The sequence below is a fragment of the Podarcis melisellensis genome, assembly GCF_964234715.1.
Source record: "Podarcis melisellensis genome assembly, chromosome: 13".
Taxonomy (NCBI): domain Eukaryota; kingdom Metazoa; phylum Chordata; class Lepidosauria; order Squamata; family Lacertidae; genus Podarcis; species Podarcis melisellensis.
Window position 1 is genome coordinate 27,641,432 of NC_138545.1, and position 20,039 is coordinate 27,661,470.

General features: G+C 43.9%; 3 protein-coding genes across 4 annotated transcripts; 1 reads left to right on the forward strand and 2 right to left on the reverse strand.

The window, feature by feature from the left end:
• Positions 1 to 2,799: 2,799 nt before the first annotated feature.
• Positions 2,800 to 8,909, forward strand: LOC309355474 (uncharacterized protein). 2 transcript variants are annotated; one of them, XM_081886389.1, is made up of 3 exons: positions 2,800 to 2,864; positions 5,778 to 6,523; positions 8,137 to 8,909. In XM_081886389.1, exons 2-3 carry the CDS (start codon positions 5,921 to 5,923, stop codon positions 8,845 to 8,847), a joined length of 1,314 nt encoding a protein of 437 aa, XP_081742515.1. In that variant the 5' UTR covers positions 2,800 to 2,864; positions 5,778 to 5,920; the 3' UTR covers positions 8,848 to 8,909. The 2 variants fall into 2 exon arrangements, with proteins under 2 accessions (XP_081742515.1, XP_081742514.1); XM_081886388.1 differs by lacking the exon at positions 2,800 to 2,864 and having other exon boundaries at positions 5,621 to 6,523.
• Positions 8,910 to 10,834: 1,925 nt separating this feature from the next.
• On the reverse strand, positions 10,835 to 11,770 carry LOC309354866 (olfactory receptor 5V1-like; the record flags this gene model as incomplete). The annotated part of the gene is made up of 1 exon (XM_081885130.1): positions 10,835 to 11,770. The coding sequence occupies one exon, from the start codon at positions 11,768 to 11,770 to the stop codon at positions 10,835 to 10,837; it is 936 nt and encodes a 311-aa protein (XP_081741256.1).
• A 5,725-nt stretch (positions 11,771 to 17,495) lies between these two features.
• LOC309355540 (olfactory receptor 13H1-like) lies at positions 17,496 to 18,431 on the reverse strand (the record flags this gene model as incomplete). Its single annotated transcript, XM_081886482.1, has 1 exon — positions 17,496 to 18,431. The coding sequence occupies one exon, from the start codon at positions 18,429 to 18,431 to the stop codon at positions 17,496 to 17,498; it is 936 nt and encodes a 311-aa protein (XP_081742608.1).
• Between the last annotated feature and the right edge of the window lie 1,608 nt (positions 18,432 to 20,039).

Here is a 20,039-nt window from a genome sequence, read left to right on the forward strand (position 1 = left end):
TAATGGGTACAGTCACTGAAGGCAAACGTAGTGCACAAGAATAGGATGGGTCACAGGTGGCCAGCTCCCACCAATCACAAGAAATTGCTCATGGTACCTGGGACTGAAATAGGTTCATCTCTTTTCTTCAAAGGGAGCTGTGTGTTTACTCTGCTTTCAATGCCAGGACTCTATAGCATCTGGGGAGTGATGACAGTGCCTCTGAGGGTATACAGCTTGTCTTTCTTTCCACCTCTAACAAACCACAGCCAGTTCTCAAACATTCAAGATTAAGAAGCAGAGACTGGAGGCCTGATGAATTATTTCATCAATGCTTTTAGAAGATATAATAATAATAATGGTAATAATAATAATAATAATAATAATAATAATAATAATAATAATAATAATGTCTCACCCATGAATTGCATCCCATGAGGCACCCCAAAGTGATCTACAATGTTATAATAACATACACAAAATAATGTAAATATAAAAGATTGTTTGTGTGGATAGATAATTAGGTAAGTTGAAAATTTAAAACAGCAACAGGACATACGTAACATACCAATTACATCCAATACAGATACCAACATCGACAAACACCTTAATTTAGAAGACTTGTTGAAAGAAGAACATCTTTGGCAGGTGCCAAGAAAACAACAGTGATGCTGCCTCTCTGATGTTTAATGGGAGTTCCAAGGAGTAGATGCTCCAATGGCAAAGGCTCAATTCTGATATTGTGCAGAAAGATCAGACAGTATCTGCAGGATAACCTCTCCTGCAGAATGCAGTGATTTTGGTTCGGCGTGTAGAGAAGTGAGACAATCCTTTAGGTGCACCAATCCCATCATCCACAATGAGAAAATATAATTCATTTCCAAGACCTCTGTGAACATCCCTTGTTTATTATTACTAAGACTATAGTTCTTCAGAACATAATTGTGTCCCCAGGAAATCAACCTACCCTACTGAGTATAAATATAAATATCTCCTAAAATCCAGGATTTTTGATTGCAAGAAATTGGATCCAAAAACTCTGGAGGCACCAAACGTTAGGCTGACTCTTTTTCACACACCCCAGGAGCCTCTGGGCTGCAATTCACACAACACACTCATCAGGGAGAAGTAATTCCCACAGAGTTTATTTGTGAGTAAATGCGCTGAAGAGTTCAGAGAAAAGAAATGCAATGGTACAACTGTATGGTGCACACTACGTAATTTTCATTATTTTCAGATCTTAGGATTTCTCCTTACTAAGCACTGTGGATGAGTATTCCGTAAATAGACTGGTTCTCTTGAATACCCATAGAAAAGACTCCACACTTCCCTAGCCTTTTCACCTAGCATTGCTGTAATCCAAAAATATATCCTGATGTTGATAATCAGGGACCCTTGTTTGGAGCTTCTGAGGGAAGAGGAAACTGTGTCCCCCCCCCCCCCAATAGGGCCAACTAGTCCTTATCATACAGCTAATCCAGCTGCCTTGAACTCATCCCACATTGCCATGCCTTCAACCAGTCCTGTTTCCTGCTAGGACTTGATGCTCAATTGAGTACCATAAGGGAGAACAGAAACGCCTAGTTTCAAAAACCCCACTGGCACCATTCAAAGCTTTGGTTATGACCTACAAAGCTATACAGCTTGAGTTCAGGCTCTCTGAATGACCATCTCTCTCTATATGATTCTGCTCCGCTTTGAGATATTCCAAGGAAGTCTTTCTCTCAGTCCCATCTCACTCACAGCTACTTTTGGTGAAGATAGGAGAGGGCCTTCTTGGTGGCTGTTCCTAGATTGTGGAACTACCTTCCAAGGGAGACTAGACTGGCCCTAGTCAGCTTTCCTGTCACCAGTAGGCACACTTTTTTTTTCTTCCAACAGGCCTTTTTCTCCGCCAGGCTTCCTCAAACCCGGCCCTCCAGATGTTTTTGGCATACAACTCCCATGATCCCTAGCTAGCAGGACCAGTGGTCAGGGATGATGGGAATTGTAGTCTCAAAACATCTGGAGGGCCGAGTTTGAGGAAGCTTGTTTTTTGGCCACTAACTGGCTGTCATGGCAGGGTAGGTGTTGTTCTTTGTGTCTGCGTGTGTGTGCTTTTAAAATGATTTTCAGAGATTCTCAGTGCTGTATTTATCATAGCAACTAACAAAACAAATACGGTACATTATTTGTAATAATAAATAAAATATAAGCCAATCATTAAAAACATTTTATATTTATAATTTAATATCTCTTCTTTGTTAGTCACTGTAATAAAAACAGGGTTTTAGTGATTTGGTATCTTATTACATTCCACAGAAAACTTGTCTGAAATGCTGTTTGATGCTCCAGAACCTGTCTATTTGTACATACTTGTGTGGAATCTCGATTAAAATAAAAATGGGGGGAAATAAACTGAAAGTTAACTTTCCTAAATATTTCTGTTGTTTTCTGCTCACCTGCAGCAACCTAACAGACAAGTAAATAGCGAAGCAAGGTGAAGAAAACACCAGTAGGCTACCCGCCTAGGTGTACCAGGGTGCCCTATTCCTGCTAAAGACCTTCTGTGGGTTTTCACTTTACTTCCCCATTTGAAGAAAGCTTGGTTCAGAAGAGCCAGGAATCTGCATTGCAAAAGTAAAAAATAACAAATCGCTGGCCTAGATCATGTTTACATCTCTTGATGAGATTAGCTCGGCAAGCGGTTCAGAAGATCACAATCCAATTAGGGTACGAGAGTGACCGAAAAAGAAAAAGGAACCCCGGCAGCGACCCGAAGCAAGGGAGCACGGGGAGGAATCCACCACCCCACGCCCTCATTGAGCAAAGCACGCAGATCGCAAAGCGGCGCCTTTCGGGAGAAGGAGGAGGGATCGCGCTTGCGCACTTCCCTCGGAACGCAGGTAAGGAAAGAGGGGATCTCCTGGAACCCGCGAATCCTTCGGCGGGATTAGGCGAAGGCGAGCCTTGGTTAGAGAAGAGCCCAAATTTCAAAGGTCCTCCGGAAGACCCGCCCTTCGCCGCGGCACACTGGGGCGTTGAGCGGGATCCGCTGTGATGCGTCTGTCTGGGGTTGTTTTTTGGGTTGTCGCCATCCCGTTTTTCGAGCTGGGGCGGGGTAAAGGGGCGCCTGTTCTCCAAAAGAGAAATGCATCCCGATATTGGGGGATGAGAGAAGCGGGGAGAGGGGGGCGTGTCGGATCCTTGAAGCGATCCTTACCCAATGCATTAAAAAAGAAATAACTTTTGCAAGCATTTGTGTGTGCAGACAAATGCTCCCTCGTTGGATCAGCAACAGCGATGGCAGACGCAGGCGGAAGAGCAGTGCAGATTTGGAGGGGGGAGTGTGGGGGGTCAGGCAGCTGCCTCCCTCCCTTCAAGCCTAACAGTGAGTGTGGGGAGGGGGGGTCTGATCTCGATCTCTCTTTCTCCCGCCTCCCTTCCAAATTATTAGGATGGGAGAGAGTGGGAAGGTCAAGCCGCGGCTGCCACTGAACTGGGAAGAAAGTTGCCGCGCAGCAGCAGAAGAGGGCGCCTGGTCCGCCGGGGTAGCGCTGGTCCAAAGAGCCAAAATCCTGTGTTTTTGTATTTTCCTTATTTCCCCATACAAACACACATACACAAATTTAAAAAATGGGCGTAGCCAGGATTTATTTAGGGGTGGGTGGGCAGGGTTTATGTTGGGCGGGGGGCGGAACCAAGCTATTTGCGATGCAATTGGTCAGTTAAGGACTTTTATTTATTTACTTGATTTAGGGGGGAGCAGCTGACCCCCACCCACCCCCGACTACGCCCATGCACTGGAACTTCTTGATCACAAGACAACAGGGGCTGAGGAGTCCCCCTCTGGGGACAGGATCAATTCCTCACCTTCCCCCTGGCAGCTCTTTAAACAGCGCTGAGGGAGATTGTAGCCTACCCACCGCCTTCCTTGACACACTCCTGGAGAAATAGGAAGGGGAAGCTTCCTGTTCCTTTTGGAATCATCGCTCTATCCCCTATTCCCTATACAGTGGTACCTCGGGTTACATACGCTTCAGGTTACATACGCTTCAGGTTACAGACTCCGCTAACCCAGAAATAGTGTCTCGGGTTAAGAACTTTGCTTCAGGGTGAGAACCGAAATCGTGCTCCGCCGGCAGCTGGAGGCCCCATTAGCTAAAGTGGTGCTTTAGGTTAAGAACAGTTTCAGGTTAAGAATGGACCTCCGGAACGAATTAAGTACGTACCTAACCTGAGGTACCACTGTATGTTGTGACTGAGCCAAAAAGTAGGCATAGCAGAAATAATCACATGACCTTCCTCTTCCTGCTTCTTATAAACCAACTCGCTTACTCCCATTTCCTGTTGTTTGCCCGTGCCTGTATTTAGGTACCTCCAGACTCTCTGTGTGTCGCGGGACGGATTCCTGCATAAATTTAGGTACGCTGTCATCCTGGTGCAAGAAACCCCGCTTAAAAATGAATAAAAATGGATCTTCTGCGGTTAGGGAACTGACAGTGTAATGCACTGAGAAGTGTGGGATGAGCAAATGATGAATGGGAAGGCGTGTAAACACACCAGGAGTAAATCAGGATGAATACTTTTTGTTGTGTAAGTGCCCCACAAGTAAATCCAAAGGAAAGCACAGTAAATAGTTAGTTGCAGGGTAAAGCAAATCAGGAAGGATGCTGAATTGTCCACAGGAACCGTTAGACTGTAAGCCCCTTCCGCAAATGCAGCTAACTTGATGTTGCTAGGCTACGGTTCTCATCACTCCCAGCCAGCATGCCCAGTGGTCAGGGGTGATGGGAATCCAACAACATCTGGAGGAGACAGTGCTATACAAGGCCTCATTCTCCTTGTCATCAGTGTGTAGAAGGCATCAGTCTGGTTCACACACAACACTAAACCTTGATTTGTGGAACTGTGGTTTATTACATGATGGTGTGGCATTAAATGTGAACCATGTCCTATGGCTTAACTATGGTTTCTTTATTGCCATCAAACCACCATCTGAAGCTACAGCTTGTTGACCCATAAATATTGGCTTGTTTTAATTATGTCTTGATGCTTGTTTTGTTTTTGCTTTTGTTGTAATTCAAAAACATAAACAAGGAATAACATTTTTTTTTAAGGAAGCAAGAGTAGCTGGAAAATAAACTAAACTGTGGAGAAGCAAACTGGTATGTTTGATCATCTATGAGACAACTTGTGGTTTGTGAAACAAACCATGGCTTAGCATTAAGACAGACCAATATGCTCCTTTGTAATGTGTTTTTGCTAACATTTTACCATATGCTGTCCACACCAGTGGGCACAGTAGGACGAGAAGTTTCACCTTGATATAGCATTGCCCACATAATTTGTTTGTTTTCTGCTGTAAAATTTTTAGACTCACAGAATTGTAGAGTTGTGTCATCTAGGACTCAGCTATATTAGTAAAAAAAAACTGTGCTATGAATGCGTTATAAACATGCAACACTATAGATGGTGCTGGAGAGCAAAAAAAAAATCTTCATGATTTTCCATCACAGGTTTTTTTTTTTGTTTTTTTTTTGTTATACAGTGGTACCTCGGGTTACATACGCTTCAGGTTACAGATTCCACTAACCCAGAAATAGTACCTCGGGTTAAGAACTTTGCTTCAGGATGAGAACAGAAATCACGCTGCGGCGGCAGTGGGAGGCCCCATTAGCTAAAGTGGTACCTCAGGTTAAGAACAGTTTCAGGTTTAGAACAGACCTCTAGAACGTATTAAGTTCTTAACCAGAGGTACCACTGTAATGATTTAATTTCTGACTTATTTATAGCTGGGGTTTTTTCCCTTTGTGTAGATCCAGCCCTATTCTAACCCGCTGCAATGCAGGAATCTCAACTGAAGCATCCATGACAGGAGGTCACCCAACCTCTGCTCAAAAACCTCCTGCGTTCAACGTTGCTCCTGTGACTTCCAATACCGTTCCACTCCTTGCGCAGCATGGAACCTCATGTGTTGCTCCAGCTGCTGAAGTTACACCTTGAGGTGTTGGTTGCTGTGCTCCACTCAGCCATCAGCCGATGCAACGCCTATCTTATGAGTATCAGAAGGCGGCAGAGGAGGAGAGTGCTGATAGGGCGGGCGATTCAGAACCACATCTTGAGGACTCGGCGTATCATTCAGAGGAGGAGGAGCTGCAGACATATGGTTCCTATCGTCACCTTGTTGGAAAGCGGGCCGAAATTGCGGCGCTGGTGGGTCTGCCCCACCAAGCAGCATTGGTGGGAGCGTTCCATGCTGGGGACCCGGGACGACGAAACGTGGATCGAGAGCTTCCAGATGAGCAGAGGGACCCTCTTCGAAATTGCGGACGTGCTCCGACCCCAGCTCCAGAGGCAGAGAACTATCATGCGGGAAGCCATCCCCGTTGAGAAGCGGGTCGCTATCGCCGTGTGGTGGCTCTCTAATCTGAAGTGCTACCGCGAAGTTGCCGCGCAGTTTGGAGTTGGGAGGTCGACGGTGGGAGAGATCGTTCTGGAGGTGTGCTTTGCCATCAAGCACCTGCTCGTCCAGAAGACAATCTATTTGGGCGACTACTGGAAGGTGAAGTTTTTTTAAAACGTGTTCTTAAAAAAGTTGCTACAGTTGCACAGCTTCAAACTAACACCGCTGTGCCACCTCTGCATTGTCTGGAGGGTGTGTGAGTGTGTTGAGTTGCACATTGCAAAGGAAAAATAGCTATAGATAGATAGATAGATAGATAGATAGATAGATAGATAGATAGATAGATAGATGAGAGAGAGAGATAGATGATAGATATAGATAGATAGATGATAGATAGATAGATAGATAGATAGATAGATAGATAGATAGATAGATAGATGATAGATAGATAGATAGATAGATAGATAGATAGATAGATAGATGATAGATAGATGATAGATAGATATAGATAGATAGATAGATAGATAGATAGATAGATAGATAGATAGATAGATATAGATAGATGATAGATATAGATAGATAATTTTTCTGTTTTACAATTTCAGATCCTCATTTTACATCCTTAAGATATCAACGACTTCCCTTTTTCTCTTTCCATGCTTCATTTTACATATCTTAAATCCCTGCATACTTTAACAAAAACTATACCAATCGGTATTCCATTACTGCATCTATCAAAACTTATTTACTGCATCCATCAAAACCTACTGTTGAATTTATCTTAATGCTGCCAGCATTTTCAGCTATACTGTACACTATTATTTTCCATATATTCAATAAACGATTTCCAATCTTCTTTAAACGTATGTTTATAGTTATAGCTAAAAAGTTGGACAGATGGCAAGAATAATATTGATAGCCTAAGAACATATGCTAATTGATATTATTCTTGCCATCTGTCCAACGTTTTACCTATAACTACATGCGGCAGTTGCCATTGTATCTGTGGGTACTTATGGAGTAGTCAGTGTAGCAAAATGTTGCTTTCTTTGACATTTTCATCCCACCTTCCCAGATATAAAATCTTCCCTAGGCAGCTTACTATCATCATCATCATCATCCCACCTTTTCCTCAGACTCGGACTCAATTCAGCTTACAGATAATAGTGTTGTTGTCGTTTAGTCGGGTCCGACTCTTCGTGACCCCATGGACCAGAGCACGCCAGGCACTCCTGTCTTGCCTCCCGCAGTTTGGTCAAACTCATGCTGGTAGCTTCGAGAACAGATAATATAGTTATACAGATAAAACTTCAATGTAGATTAATAAAACTAATATAAGCATGAAAACATAACAGTTGCGCAGTGTCAGAATACCACTTGCTGAAATCCTATTGGTGACCTGCCATGTTTTATATTATGTGGAAGAGATTTCCGATACAAAATGACTGAATTGTTCGAAACTGCATGGATTGCTGCAGTGGGACGGAATAATTTGGGAACATGGGGCAGAAACTCACATATGTTTGCATTGTAGTTTATATGGAATGTACCTGTTTCCTGAACAGTGTTTTTCTGTTTTGCACTTGCAATGCAAAATTAGTAAAAAATACTTACACAGCACAAAAAAGAACACAGCTTGCTACTATGCCATATCACTGTGACTCTTTTTGGATGTGGTGGGTGTGCTGTGTGGACATTTTTGGGGTGAAATTGTTGGCACAACCACAAAACAACTGTTTTTAAGTTTACTACTTCTTTGTTGCCGCTTACAGATCATGGATGGTTTCAGGAAGATGGGATTCCCTCACTGCGTTGGCGCAATGGACTTGACACATCTGTCTATAATAGCCGCTACGGGTCCGGGAGACGAGTGCAACAAGCCAAAGAACTTCTGTTCCATTCTTCTTCAAGGGACAACCGACCACACCGGCCGTTTTACTAACATTGAAGTGGGATGGAGTGGGAAGAAACACGACGACGTGCAGATCTTCCGCAAATCTGCGCTGTGCCAGGCTATGGACGAGGGCACCTTTGTCCCGGGGAACCCGACTATCAACATTCAGGGTGTGGAGATCCCACCTCTAATACTCGCCCATAGCACCTACCCTATGCGGAAGTGGCTCATGAAGCCCTACGGAGGCCCCTTGGACCAGAGGAAGACCATCTACAATAGGACTTTCAACCACTGCCACAGCGTGGTCCAGCAGGCCTTTGGCAGGCTCAAGGCAAGGTGGCGTTGCCTCACTGCGAGGCTGCCAGTGGCAGAGGAGAACGTTTTGGCGGTGGTCACCGCATGTGTCGTGCTGCACAATATTTGTGAGACCAAGGGGCACGCCGTTCCCGAAGGTGTGGACATCTCCGAGCACGTACTGTTGGCAGCATATAACGAGGACTGCCATTCCTACGAAACCAGCAGTGAGTCGGGAGGCGAGGAGGTGCGCAATGCGATCTCACGTTACCTGGCAGGAAATACTGAATGCTGAGATCTGGACTTTGCATTTCGGTGTGTTTGGCATTTGTTTTGTAAATATAATTGCCTTGGTTACGCTGACGTGTTTCATTTGTGTGTACGCCATCTACACTCGTTGAGTAAAGCTCAGGTTAATGAAGCCAGATCCCCTTCCCTTCATTCCTAAAATTCCACATTTTCCCTGTATTTTGCATTATTTTTCTGTTTTAAAAAAATCATTACAGTTCATACCATTTGCACAGGTTGAACTAACATGTTGCTGCCATAAAGACGAATGTTAAGTGCACATACAGCCTGCTTCGCCCCCACCCTAAAACTCGTAATACTACCTCCCCACAAGAGCAAGACATCTGCCCCCAGATGTACAAACAAACAACAGCTTCCCTGTGAAAAAATAACAGACAAGGTAAGGAAGGCAATGAAACACACTGCCCCTTCCTCCTGCTCTAGGGAAGGGCTCTGAGTAAGCCATCTCCTCTGACACCTTACCACCATGGTGACTGAATCACAGCTAGCTGGAGGAAGGAGAGGAGTTGCTTTAATTCCCCACTCCAAATCACAGTTTTTAAAGGCGAATGATTCCTCAGAATGTAGCCTTCTTTAGGTGTTAATGGTCCATGGAATGACTCACTCAGGATAGCTCTGTGAGCGTAATGGTAGTGGGGGGATTGGAACTCGGGTTTCTCTGGTCCAAGTACAACACACTGGCTAGCCATGTGTTTGTTTTCCGTTTAATCCAGCAATCTAAAGACTTGAGGGGGGAAAGGCAGGTTCTTGACTTCCAAGGTTGGGTATGTGACAACCCAAAACCTAATTACAGTGGTACCTTGGTTTAAGACCAGCTTAGTTTATGAACAACTTGGATTAAGAACGCTGCAAACCCGGAAGTAGGTGTTTTGGTTTGTGAACTTTGCCTTGGAAGCAGAACATGTTGAGTGTGTTCCATTTGTAAATTGAGTCCCCCACTGCTATGGGAAAGCACACCTTGGTTTAAGAACGGACTTCCGGAACAGATTAAGTTCGTAAACCAAGGTACTACTGTATGTGGAAACCGCTGCCTCCTTGGAGGAAGTTCCATTACTAGGGAGCTATAACCAAGAAGGTTCTGCAAAAAAGGTGCCTGGTCATTGAGGCCACCCAGGGATGCTGCTAGGGTTCAGTAACTACAGGTAACATGTAAGCCCCATCTTGCATGCAGCCAGTTATCAAGGCCAATTAATATTCCACCAATGTCCTCCAACCACACACTACTGAAGTCTTTTTGTTGGGCTCTATTCACAACTGACTTGTCACTAAGGACAGTGTTCAATGTAAAAGAACAAAAGGGTGGTTTGGGAGGAAGTGGGATGACTTTGGTGTGTGTGTGTGTGTGTGTGTGGCAAGGTTAGGTCTGAAGTGTTACATCCACCTGAAAAGAAACCTCTTCCTGAAGAGAATTAGGATGGCATTCCACCCTTATCCTAAACCAAGCACTGATTCCCAGCCCTATATAAGGAAGCCTTTTAATGTGTAATGTTTTATTATGTTTTTATATGTGTTGGAAGGCACCCAAATTGGCTCGGGCAACACAGTCAGATGGGCGGGGTACAGATAATAAAATTATTATTATAATACACACATTGGCATATGGCATCATGGAGTCCTGGAGTCCAGCAGTGACAAAGACAGCAAGTCGGAGACTACAGAGTCCTCAGCTAGGAAGGAAGGCTGAGTTCCCAGTGGACCCTGATAAGACGTTCCTATTTTCATCAACGTTCTCCTATTTTTCTTGGCGAAATGTTGGAGGGTAGGTAATGTTGGTGATGGAAGAGACGACTGAACCTGAAGGCTGGTAGACAGGAGTCCCCTGAACCATAACCACACAAGAATATGCTTGCTGGATCATGCCAGAAGCCCACCTAGTTGCTTGTTCTGAAGTTGGAGCCCCTGTGTGTGTGTTGACAGCAAGCGTATACTGTATAGTTGTCGCCAAAATCAGGAATTTTGGCTAATAGCTGGTGCTAAAAAGAGGACGGCGTCTTGGGGTGCAGCAAACGCCTCATGGCGTCCTTCACTTCTTTGTTCCTCAGGCAATATATGATAGGGTTCAGCATTGGCGTCACAACATTGTAGAGCACAGTTGCCAAGGTGTCAAAATATACAGAACGACTGGCACTGGGCCTATTATAATTGAACATGCAGGTGACATAGAATAAGGTGACCACCGTGAGGTGTGAAGTGCAGGTGGAGAACGCCTTGCGGCGGCCTCGGTTAGTACGGATTCTCAAGATGGCCGCCACGATGTGGACGTAGGAAACCACGATGCAAAGGAAAGGACTGACGCCGAGAAGCAGGGTGACTGCCAGCAAGGTGATTTGGTTGGGGAATGTGTCCGCGCAAGACAGCTTGAGTAGCTGGGGGACGTCACAGAACAAATGGTCCAGGTTGTGAGAGGCACAGAAGGGCAGGAGAGCGGTCATGGCTGTGTGCAGGACTGAATTGAGGAAGCCGCAGGCCCAGGAGGCTGCCACCAGCCGGGTACACAGCTTCCTGTTCATGAAGATGGTGTACGTAAGTGGGTGGCAGATGGCGGCGTATCGGTCATACGCCATCACGGCCAGGAGGAGGCACTCAACCCCTACAAAAGTCACCAAGAAGTAAAGCTGAGCCAGGCAGCCCAGGATGGAGATGGTCTTTGTCTCCATCAACAGATTCTTGAGCATGTGGGGCAGAGTGACGGAGGAATAGCAAATGTCCAGGAACGACAGGTGCTGGATGAAATAGTACATGGGTGTACGGAGGCCAGAATCTAGCCCTGCGGTCACCAGGATAAGAGCATTGCCCAGCAAGGTGGTGATATACATGGTCAGAAACAGGAGGAAGAACAGAGCTTGGGGCTCTGGGAAGCTGGAGAAGCCCAGGAACACAAATGACGTTGTCGCAGTTTGGTTTCCCATCTGCCTCACCTCCTGTACCTGAAATGTGGGAGAGATTTAGGAGACCAAATGGAGGGACCACACCCATAACTGAAAATCATGCTTATTCCCAGCACACACAAAGCCCCATTCACATGGTTGTATTTATTTCATCTGTGATCTCCCAAGCACACCACGAGTTACAGTAAGAGCTGGGATAGCTCAAGGGGTAGAGCATGAGACTCTTAATCTCTGGGTCTTAGGTTTGAGCCCCACCTTGGGCAAAAAAAAAATCCTGTATTGCAGTTGGACTAGATGACCCACATGGTCCCTTCTAACTCTACAATTCTGAATCTATGTAATCTGTCCTTTCTTCCCTATTTGTTTCCTGATTTATAAGATACCCGATTATTCATTTCTGTCTCCCTGTCTCTCCCTTGCACCTTCAGCATCAGTTTCTTTCTTTCTTTCTTTCCTTCCTTCTTTCTTTCTTTTTCTTCTTTCCAACTTGTGATTCAAGCCCAGCCTTTGTCCACTAGATGCCCTGAAGATGCTGCTGGACTACAGCTCCCATCTTCCATGACCATCGGCCATGCTTGCTGGGTCTGATGGGAGTTGGAGTCCCATGACATCTGTAGATGTGGGGCAAGCCTAGTTGAGGCAAGCTACTCTGCCATCTCTATCGGTTTGTTAGTGACTTCCTCTTCTCCTTCCCAAACCTCACTTCAACTCCTGTTGCCTCACCAATGTACATCACAGCAGAGATTTCTCATCCTTTGCTTCCTCTGTTAGCTTTGCAGTCTCTGCTTCACTTCATACTTCTGCTCTATTGACAACGCTGCATGAATCCCACACTGCTGGGCTCGGAAAGCCAACATGGAGCCTTCCTGATGTTTCTAGACTACAACGCCCATCTACCTCAGCCAACATGGGCAGCGGTCAGGAATGGTGGGAGTTCTAGTCCAGAAACATCTGGATAGCCATGTTGACTGTTTTGGGTGTAGAATGCTATGAGAAAGTAGATTCTGCCCCTGTAAATACAGATCTTTCTGTAATAATGTAACTGAGAGCAGACAACTCTCTTAGATGCCGGATGTGTCATAGTGGACACCTGGGACCTTGGCTCAAATATTTGTCTGACCATGAAGTTCAGTAACAGTGACCGTAGGCAGTCTTTCTCAGCCTAAGCTGCCTCAAAGGGTTCTGAGAGGAACTGGGATAGCCCAGTCTTATCAACAGCCATTTAAAAAATAAAAGCATTTCCTGTAGTGAGTAAGCACTGCTTCAGGTGGGGAAATGCTTGCAAACTGGATGGGAATGAGCTCCATTCCCCACCCAATCGCAGGCACTTGAATTTTGAGTACTAGCAACATTCATGGGTTTTCTTTTCTTTTTTCCAAGATAGAGATGGGAGGAAAGCTGAGGAACAAGCTGTGAAGTCAATACATTCCACAGTGCCCTGTTTAGTCAATGGACTCATGTCAGAGTTTTGGAAGTGGACTATTGTTCTTGGTGGGCAACAGTAAAGTTGCCTAAAGGATCAAAGAGGAATATAAAAAAATTCCCAGCCTTTCCCCCATCCATTTCCTCTGCTTGGTGTTTATGGATGCTACAATCACAGCAAAATCTGAGAAGACAATGCTAAACTAAATTTGTTGGAAGACCAGTTAAGCAAGGCAATTGACAGCAAGAGAGATGCTGGCAATCACTGTTCCAGATGAATCTTCCTGTGTGATTTTCAGCTACTCTGAATTCAAGGTTGCAATGGTTTTTGAGTCCGCAAACCAATTTAGTTAAAACAGTTCTGTGTGATCTTTGCCCCATTGACTTGCCTGGCTTCAATTGCCTTCACATTTATAGACTCAGGCTTGCCTGAAGCTGCTTTAAGTTGATTAAGGTCAATGGCACATGTCAGTAAAGTATTTACTCTGACAGGTACATAGGAACATATGAATCTGCCTTCTACTGAGACTGGCCAGTGAGCCAGAGAGCTCACTATTGTCACACAGACAGCAGCACTCAAGGATTCCTGGGCAGAGTTTCTTCCAGCCCTAGATCATCCTAACAACCCACAGAACATTCTAGAGTCTCACCTCAAAACACAAAAGTATGTTGCATTACAGAGGTAGCCAACATGGTGCTCTTGGGATGTGGTTAGACTGAGCTCCATCCTAAGCAGTGACAACAAAATGAAGATGCAAAGCCAGAGAGTGAGAACAAGAGATGAATAGCTAGGTGGACCAACAGATGGACAGGGAGCCAGGAAATAAGTTGCATTAAGGACCATAAATATATTTACCAGTGCAGAAGGGTCTCTTTTGTATTATCTCCAGTAAACGCCCATTTCTTGTAATCACACCCCATGAATAAGCCTATGTATATCTTAGTTCTTTGAATACACAAAGCATTTTAAAAAAATCCCAGTGTATTTGCTGCAGATCTGAGGTGCAAACATATCTCAATGCCTTTGGGATTGATTAACTCAAATGAATTGGTACTCTTAGAGAATTGTTTACTTGCTATAAGAAGTTCTGTCCCCCTTGAGCATTATGTTCCTTGATTAGACCCAGAAGACTTCAAGATCAGCCCAGTCCAGCCTACTCTTGCAGTGAATAATAATAATAATAATAATAATAATAATAATAATAATAATAATAATATTTATATGCTGGCCATCTGACCAGGTTGCCCCAGCCACTCTGGGCAGCTCCCCGCAAAATATTAAAAACACAATAAAACAGACTGTACAGGATACAGACTGTACTGTTACATTTCTCCATGTGCAATAGCACTTACTTGAGTTTGGTTTCCTTTGAAAGGAGGCTTATTGCCATTTTGTAATATTTGCATTTATTTACAGATAGACAGGATGAGCATAGGTGGAGGCACAACTTCAGTACTCTAAAAGTCCATCACAGTTCACTGCTCCTGCATCAGATCCATTTTGAAAATCATTGCCACTGGTGTTACCCAATGAATGGCTTGAAAGCATCAAACTATTATGCAACATTGTGGAAGATACAGGTGAAACTCAAAAAATTAGAATATTGTGGAAAAGTTCAATTATTTCAGTAATTCAACTTAAAAGGTCAGCACAGTGGACCAACACCAGCTGATGACATGGCTTCCCAAATCTCTTTCCTGATGAGAGCAGCTTTTGCATCTCATTTGGAAACCAAGGACCCAGAGTCTGGAGGAAGAATAGGGAGGCACACAATGTCAGGTGCTTGAAGTCCAATGTGAAGTTTCCACAGTCGGTGTTGATTTGGGGAGCCATGTCATCAGCTGGTGTTGGTCCACTGTGCTTCATTAAGTCCAGGGTTAACGCAGCCATCTACCAAGAGATTTTGGAGCACTTCATGCTTCCTTCCGCAGACAAGCTTTATGGGGATGCTGATTTCATTTTCCAGTAGGACTTTGTCACCTGCCCACACTGCTAAAAGTATCAAAACCTGGTTCAATGCCCATGGGATTACTGTGCTTGATTGGCCAGCAAACTCGCCTGATCTGAACCCCATAGAGAATCTACGGGGCATTGCCAAAAGACAGATGAGAGACATGAGATCAAGCAATGCAGAAGAGCTGAAGGCTGCTATTGAAGCTTCCTGGTCTTCCATAACACCTCAGCAGTGCCACAGGCTGATAGCATCCATGCCATGCCGCATTGAGGCAGTAATTGTTGCAAAAGGGGCCCAAACCAAGTACTGAGTACATGTGCATGCTTCTACTTCTCAGAGGTCCAATATTGCTCTATTTGCAGTCCTTGTTTTGCTGATTTCATTTAATATTCTAATTTTCTGAGATTGTTAATTTGGGGTTTTCATCAGCTGTATGCCATAAACATCACAATTATAACAAATAAAGGCTTGACATATCTCGCTTTGCATGTCATGAGTCTATCTCATATATTAGTTTCACCTTTTAAGTTGAATTACTGAAATAAATGAACTTTTCCACAATATTCTATTTTTTTTTAGTTTCACCTGTAAACAGATGTGAATCTGATCAGCATCTGGGCATAAGTTGCTTTGAGCAGGCCATATCAGACAATCTGACTCCCGTTTTGTGGGAAGAAAAATAGATATAAACCTTCCATGTGGGAGAATTGGCTGGATCCCTAGATCTAAAGTGCGGGGCTAAACACACACTCCAGCAAGAGAGAGCCTGCAGCAGAGTTTAAAAACACAGAATTGTGCAGTAAGTGAGTGAAGCATTAGAATAATAGTCTGTTGCGCCTTTGAAATATTCTTAACACAGAGAACTCCCTTGTTCAACCCAAAAGTCTTTCTCCCTTTATCTGTGTCTGTGTGCTCAAGAGAGAGAAATGGTAATATTTCCCTTTCCACTTCCCAAGGAAAAGGTTATTGGGAGGGTAGACTTTTCTCCTAGGAAGAGTTTACACCAGGCATAGGCAAACTCGGCCCTCCAGATGTTTTGGGGACTACAGTTCCCATCATCCCAGACAGCTGGTGCTGCTAGCTAGGGATCATGGGAGTTGTAGGTCAAAAACATCTGGAGGGCCGAGTTTGCCTATGCCTGGTTTACACTTTGGCTCTCTCTGCTCACATGGCAAAAAGAGCTCAGAGGGAAAAGGAGAGACTGACACATTTGCAGAGACATGCAACATTTTTATTTAAGATATTGAAAACCAAATAAACATGACTGTGCACAAATGGTTCCACACATTTCAAAGCATGTTTTGATTTCATGCCAGGATTTCAAAATCTTGCTTCCCAGTTACAGATCTTTAGGTTACACAGGGCAGCACATAAGTCAGGTAATGGCATTGCATGCCAAGTTGGGTGGGACATGTCCTCCGGCTCACCCATAGCTCTATTCTGGACCTTCTGCTTGAGGAAGTTGCACAGCTCAGTTGGTTAGATAGTGGTGCTGATGATGCCAAGGTTGCCGGTTTGATCCCCCTACGGGACCGCTGCCTATTCGTGCATTGTAGGGGGTTGGACTAGATGGTCCTCAGAGTCCCTTCGACTTCTACAATTCTGTGATTCTGAGGGAGCTGCTGAATTGAGACAATTGTCTTTCCATAACACTTGCCTCTGTGCTGCATTTCCAGGCACAGATTTGGGCTTTCCAGTCCATGTCCAAGCATGTATTTATTTTTGCCTCACCACTTTTCCCATGAAAACCCACTCTTTGACACTGAATTGGAGCAAATGGCAATTTGTGGAAAACCCGAATTGCTGTTTGTTCCAATTCAGCAGTAGAGACTGGGTTTTCCTGGGGAATGTGGAGGGACAAAAAATGGAAAGTGAGTGGACACGGGCCAGGGAAGTGCAGACCTGTGGCATAATCTTTAATGGACTTTAGCCCATATCATCAGACATCTGAAAATGAAGGAATATATGGAAACCTAAGAAGAAATCATCTAATTTGCCACAGGAGTCTTTGATGTTTTTGTTGTGGCAGACTAAAATAGGTTCCCTTCTGGAATTTGTTTGCTCAGGTCCTTCATGCTGTTACAACATTTTCCAGGTCAAACATTCAAAATTCCACAACAGCTGAATTCCCAAGCTCAAAAGTCAGTGCTCGACATCAGAAATGTTTGTGTTTCATTATTTCACTGTCCATAAACCTCACTTTCCTATTTTGCAAGACTTTAGGTGACAAATTATAGGTTTTTCTAGACACAAAAGTATTAGTTGAACAGAAACGTGCGGGGACCAGTACAAATGTGCACCTATACAAAAATATACATCAAAAGAAAAGGCCAGCATTTCTGATATTAAAGGGAGGGGGCTGGTTGGTATCAGAGGTCTCTCTTCCTCCCTGTCACTTTCCGGAAAGCTTGTTTCACATCCTTATTCCTTAAGCTATAGATCAGTGGATTCAACATGGGTGTGACGGTGCCATAGAATAAGGAAACGTATTTGTCTAGATCTGAGGAAGTCTTGGTTTGAGGCTGTAAGTACATTGACATGGCTGTTCCATAGAATATGGTGACCACCATGAGATGTGAACTACAGGTTGAGAAGGCCTTGGCCCTGTTCTCTGTGGATTGCATTTTCAACACGGTGGTGATAATACGGGCATAGGTGACCAAGATGAAGCCGAAGGGAAGAAGCAGAGTAAGGATACTGGTGGCAAACATTGACACCTGGTTTCCACTAGTATCTGAGCAGGCCAACTTGAGCATAGCCTGGACCTCACAGGTGATGTGGTTGATAACATTATGCCCACATAGAGAGGCCTGTGAGGTGAGAGAAGGTACCAGGATCAGGAGGAAGGAGCTGCCCCATGAAATGGTTGCCATAGCAATGCAAACGTTATTGCTCATGATGATATTATAGCGCAAGGGGTTGCAAACAGCCACCCAGCGGTCGTAGGACATCATCGCCAGCAGGAAGCATTCTGTCATCCCCAAGAAGAGGGAGATGTACATTTGGGCGTAACAACCAGAATGGGAAATGGTGGTCTTGGCTGACAGGCAATGAGCCAACATCTGTGGGATAGTGCTGGTAGTATAGCAGATGTCAAGGAAAGACAGGTTGCCAAGGAAGAAGTACATGGGGGTGTGCAGGCGGGGGTCCACCACAGCAAGCAGGAGGAGGAGGCCGTTGCCCACCACAGTGATGAGGTAGATGAGGAGAAAGAGGCCAAAGAGGGCGATCTTCGTCTGAGGGTTACTAGAGAGGCCCAGCAGGATGAATTCGGTCATGGTAGTCTCATTCTCTCTTCTGCCCATGTTATTTCCTCTAAGGGCTTACCTGGAACTGAAACAGGAAAACAGATTGGAAGTAAATAGCCTCACCTGACCCAAGAGTGTTGAATTAATTTATATTGAGGCTTACATCTTGTATTATTGCTGAAGCCTCAATGCTGCTAAGCAATAATGAGGAAAATAAGAATCAGGGAAAACCCCACAATATTAGAAGCAAACTAAAAACTGCAAGGAGGGGGAGTTGAAGATGTCAGGGAGTGGGAAGAGGGGAATGGGTCTTGGAAGCCATTAAATTTCAAACTTGAGAAGGGCAATGAGTAATTGTATATGAGACACAAAAGTGAGAGGCAGCATCAAAAACCCCACCACAACCCAAGCAAAAAAACAATCCAGATTTAGTCATGCTTATAGTAGACCCAATACACACACACAAACACACACACAGTACATATACTTATTGTGTTTTTTTATGTAGCCCACTGTGGGTAGCTCATTGTATCATCAGCCCATACATACATACCTCTGAAGCTAGCACTGAAATCCATGGAACTTATATTAATCATAATGTGAGCAGAAGTCTGGAAAATGCAACTTAGTCAGAATGCACTTCTCCAGCGATTTACTTCTACCAGATCAGATAGAATTAGGATTGCAACTTGAATTCAGACTGAACTCAATATATTTTCATCAAAGGTTAGGTAGTCCTCTAACACCCCACCACCATGAAAAACATAATTAACGTGTATAATTTTATTGTCACAAGGTGACACAGTGGCCATTAGACATTTAGACATTTAAAAGGGAGTTAGAAAATAAGAGAACAAGAAGAATATTCCTTGAAAGAAGACTGAAACTGTTTCCTGATTATATCGGTGAAAATTGTGAACATTTAAAAACACTGGTAGCATTAATATAACTTCAACAGTGTAAATAAGTTTTGATGGTGTAACAATGGATTACTGAATGGTTTAGTTCATTTAAAATATGCGGGGATGTATGCTATGCAAAATGAACCACAGAAAGAGAAGAAGGGAAGTCATTGATTTAAGGTTGTTTAAATGAATATTTTGAAGTGTAAATTAGAAAAATCTAATAAAAACTATATATATATAAAATAAAATAGGGAATTACATTAGAAACCCCCCCCTCCCACTGTGGATCAAAATATCCCCAATTATAACCCAGGATAGATAAAAATGAAACATCAACATGCAGAGAAGGTATGACTCTGTATACCAGATGCCTAGGACAAATTACAAGGCAAGGGAAATGCCATAATTTTCATGGTGGCATCAGGGAGCATGATGGGCGACCATTGTTTGAAACAAAGAGTATCGGACGAGATGGACCGTTGGTCTGATCTATCAAGACATTTATTATATTATTACAGGAGACAAAGTCATAACTGGTTCTGTCCTAAATTCTCATTTAACACCCTTAGAAGGAAAAGGAAAGACAGTAACTCACCATAGCAATGCCTTAATCTTCCAGAGTTTTTGGCACCCGTTCACAAACTTTCCCTCACTTGTGAAAAATGAAAGACATGCAAAATACCTACAAATATTAGAGAATAGGATACTGTGTGCCATAGTTTGGGCATTTTAAATAAATCCACAACTATCCCACAGATCA

Coding starts and splice junctions, on each gene's coding strand:
- LOC309355474 (XM_081886389.1), top strand. CDS start 5,921: ATGGAACCTCATGTGTTGCTCCAGCTGCTGAAGTTACACCTTGAGGTG. Junction 6,524..8,136: donor ATTTGGGCGACTACTGGAAG/GTGAAGTTTTTT, acceptor TGCCGCTTACAG/ATCATGGATGGTTTCAGGAA.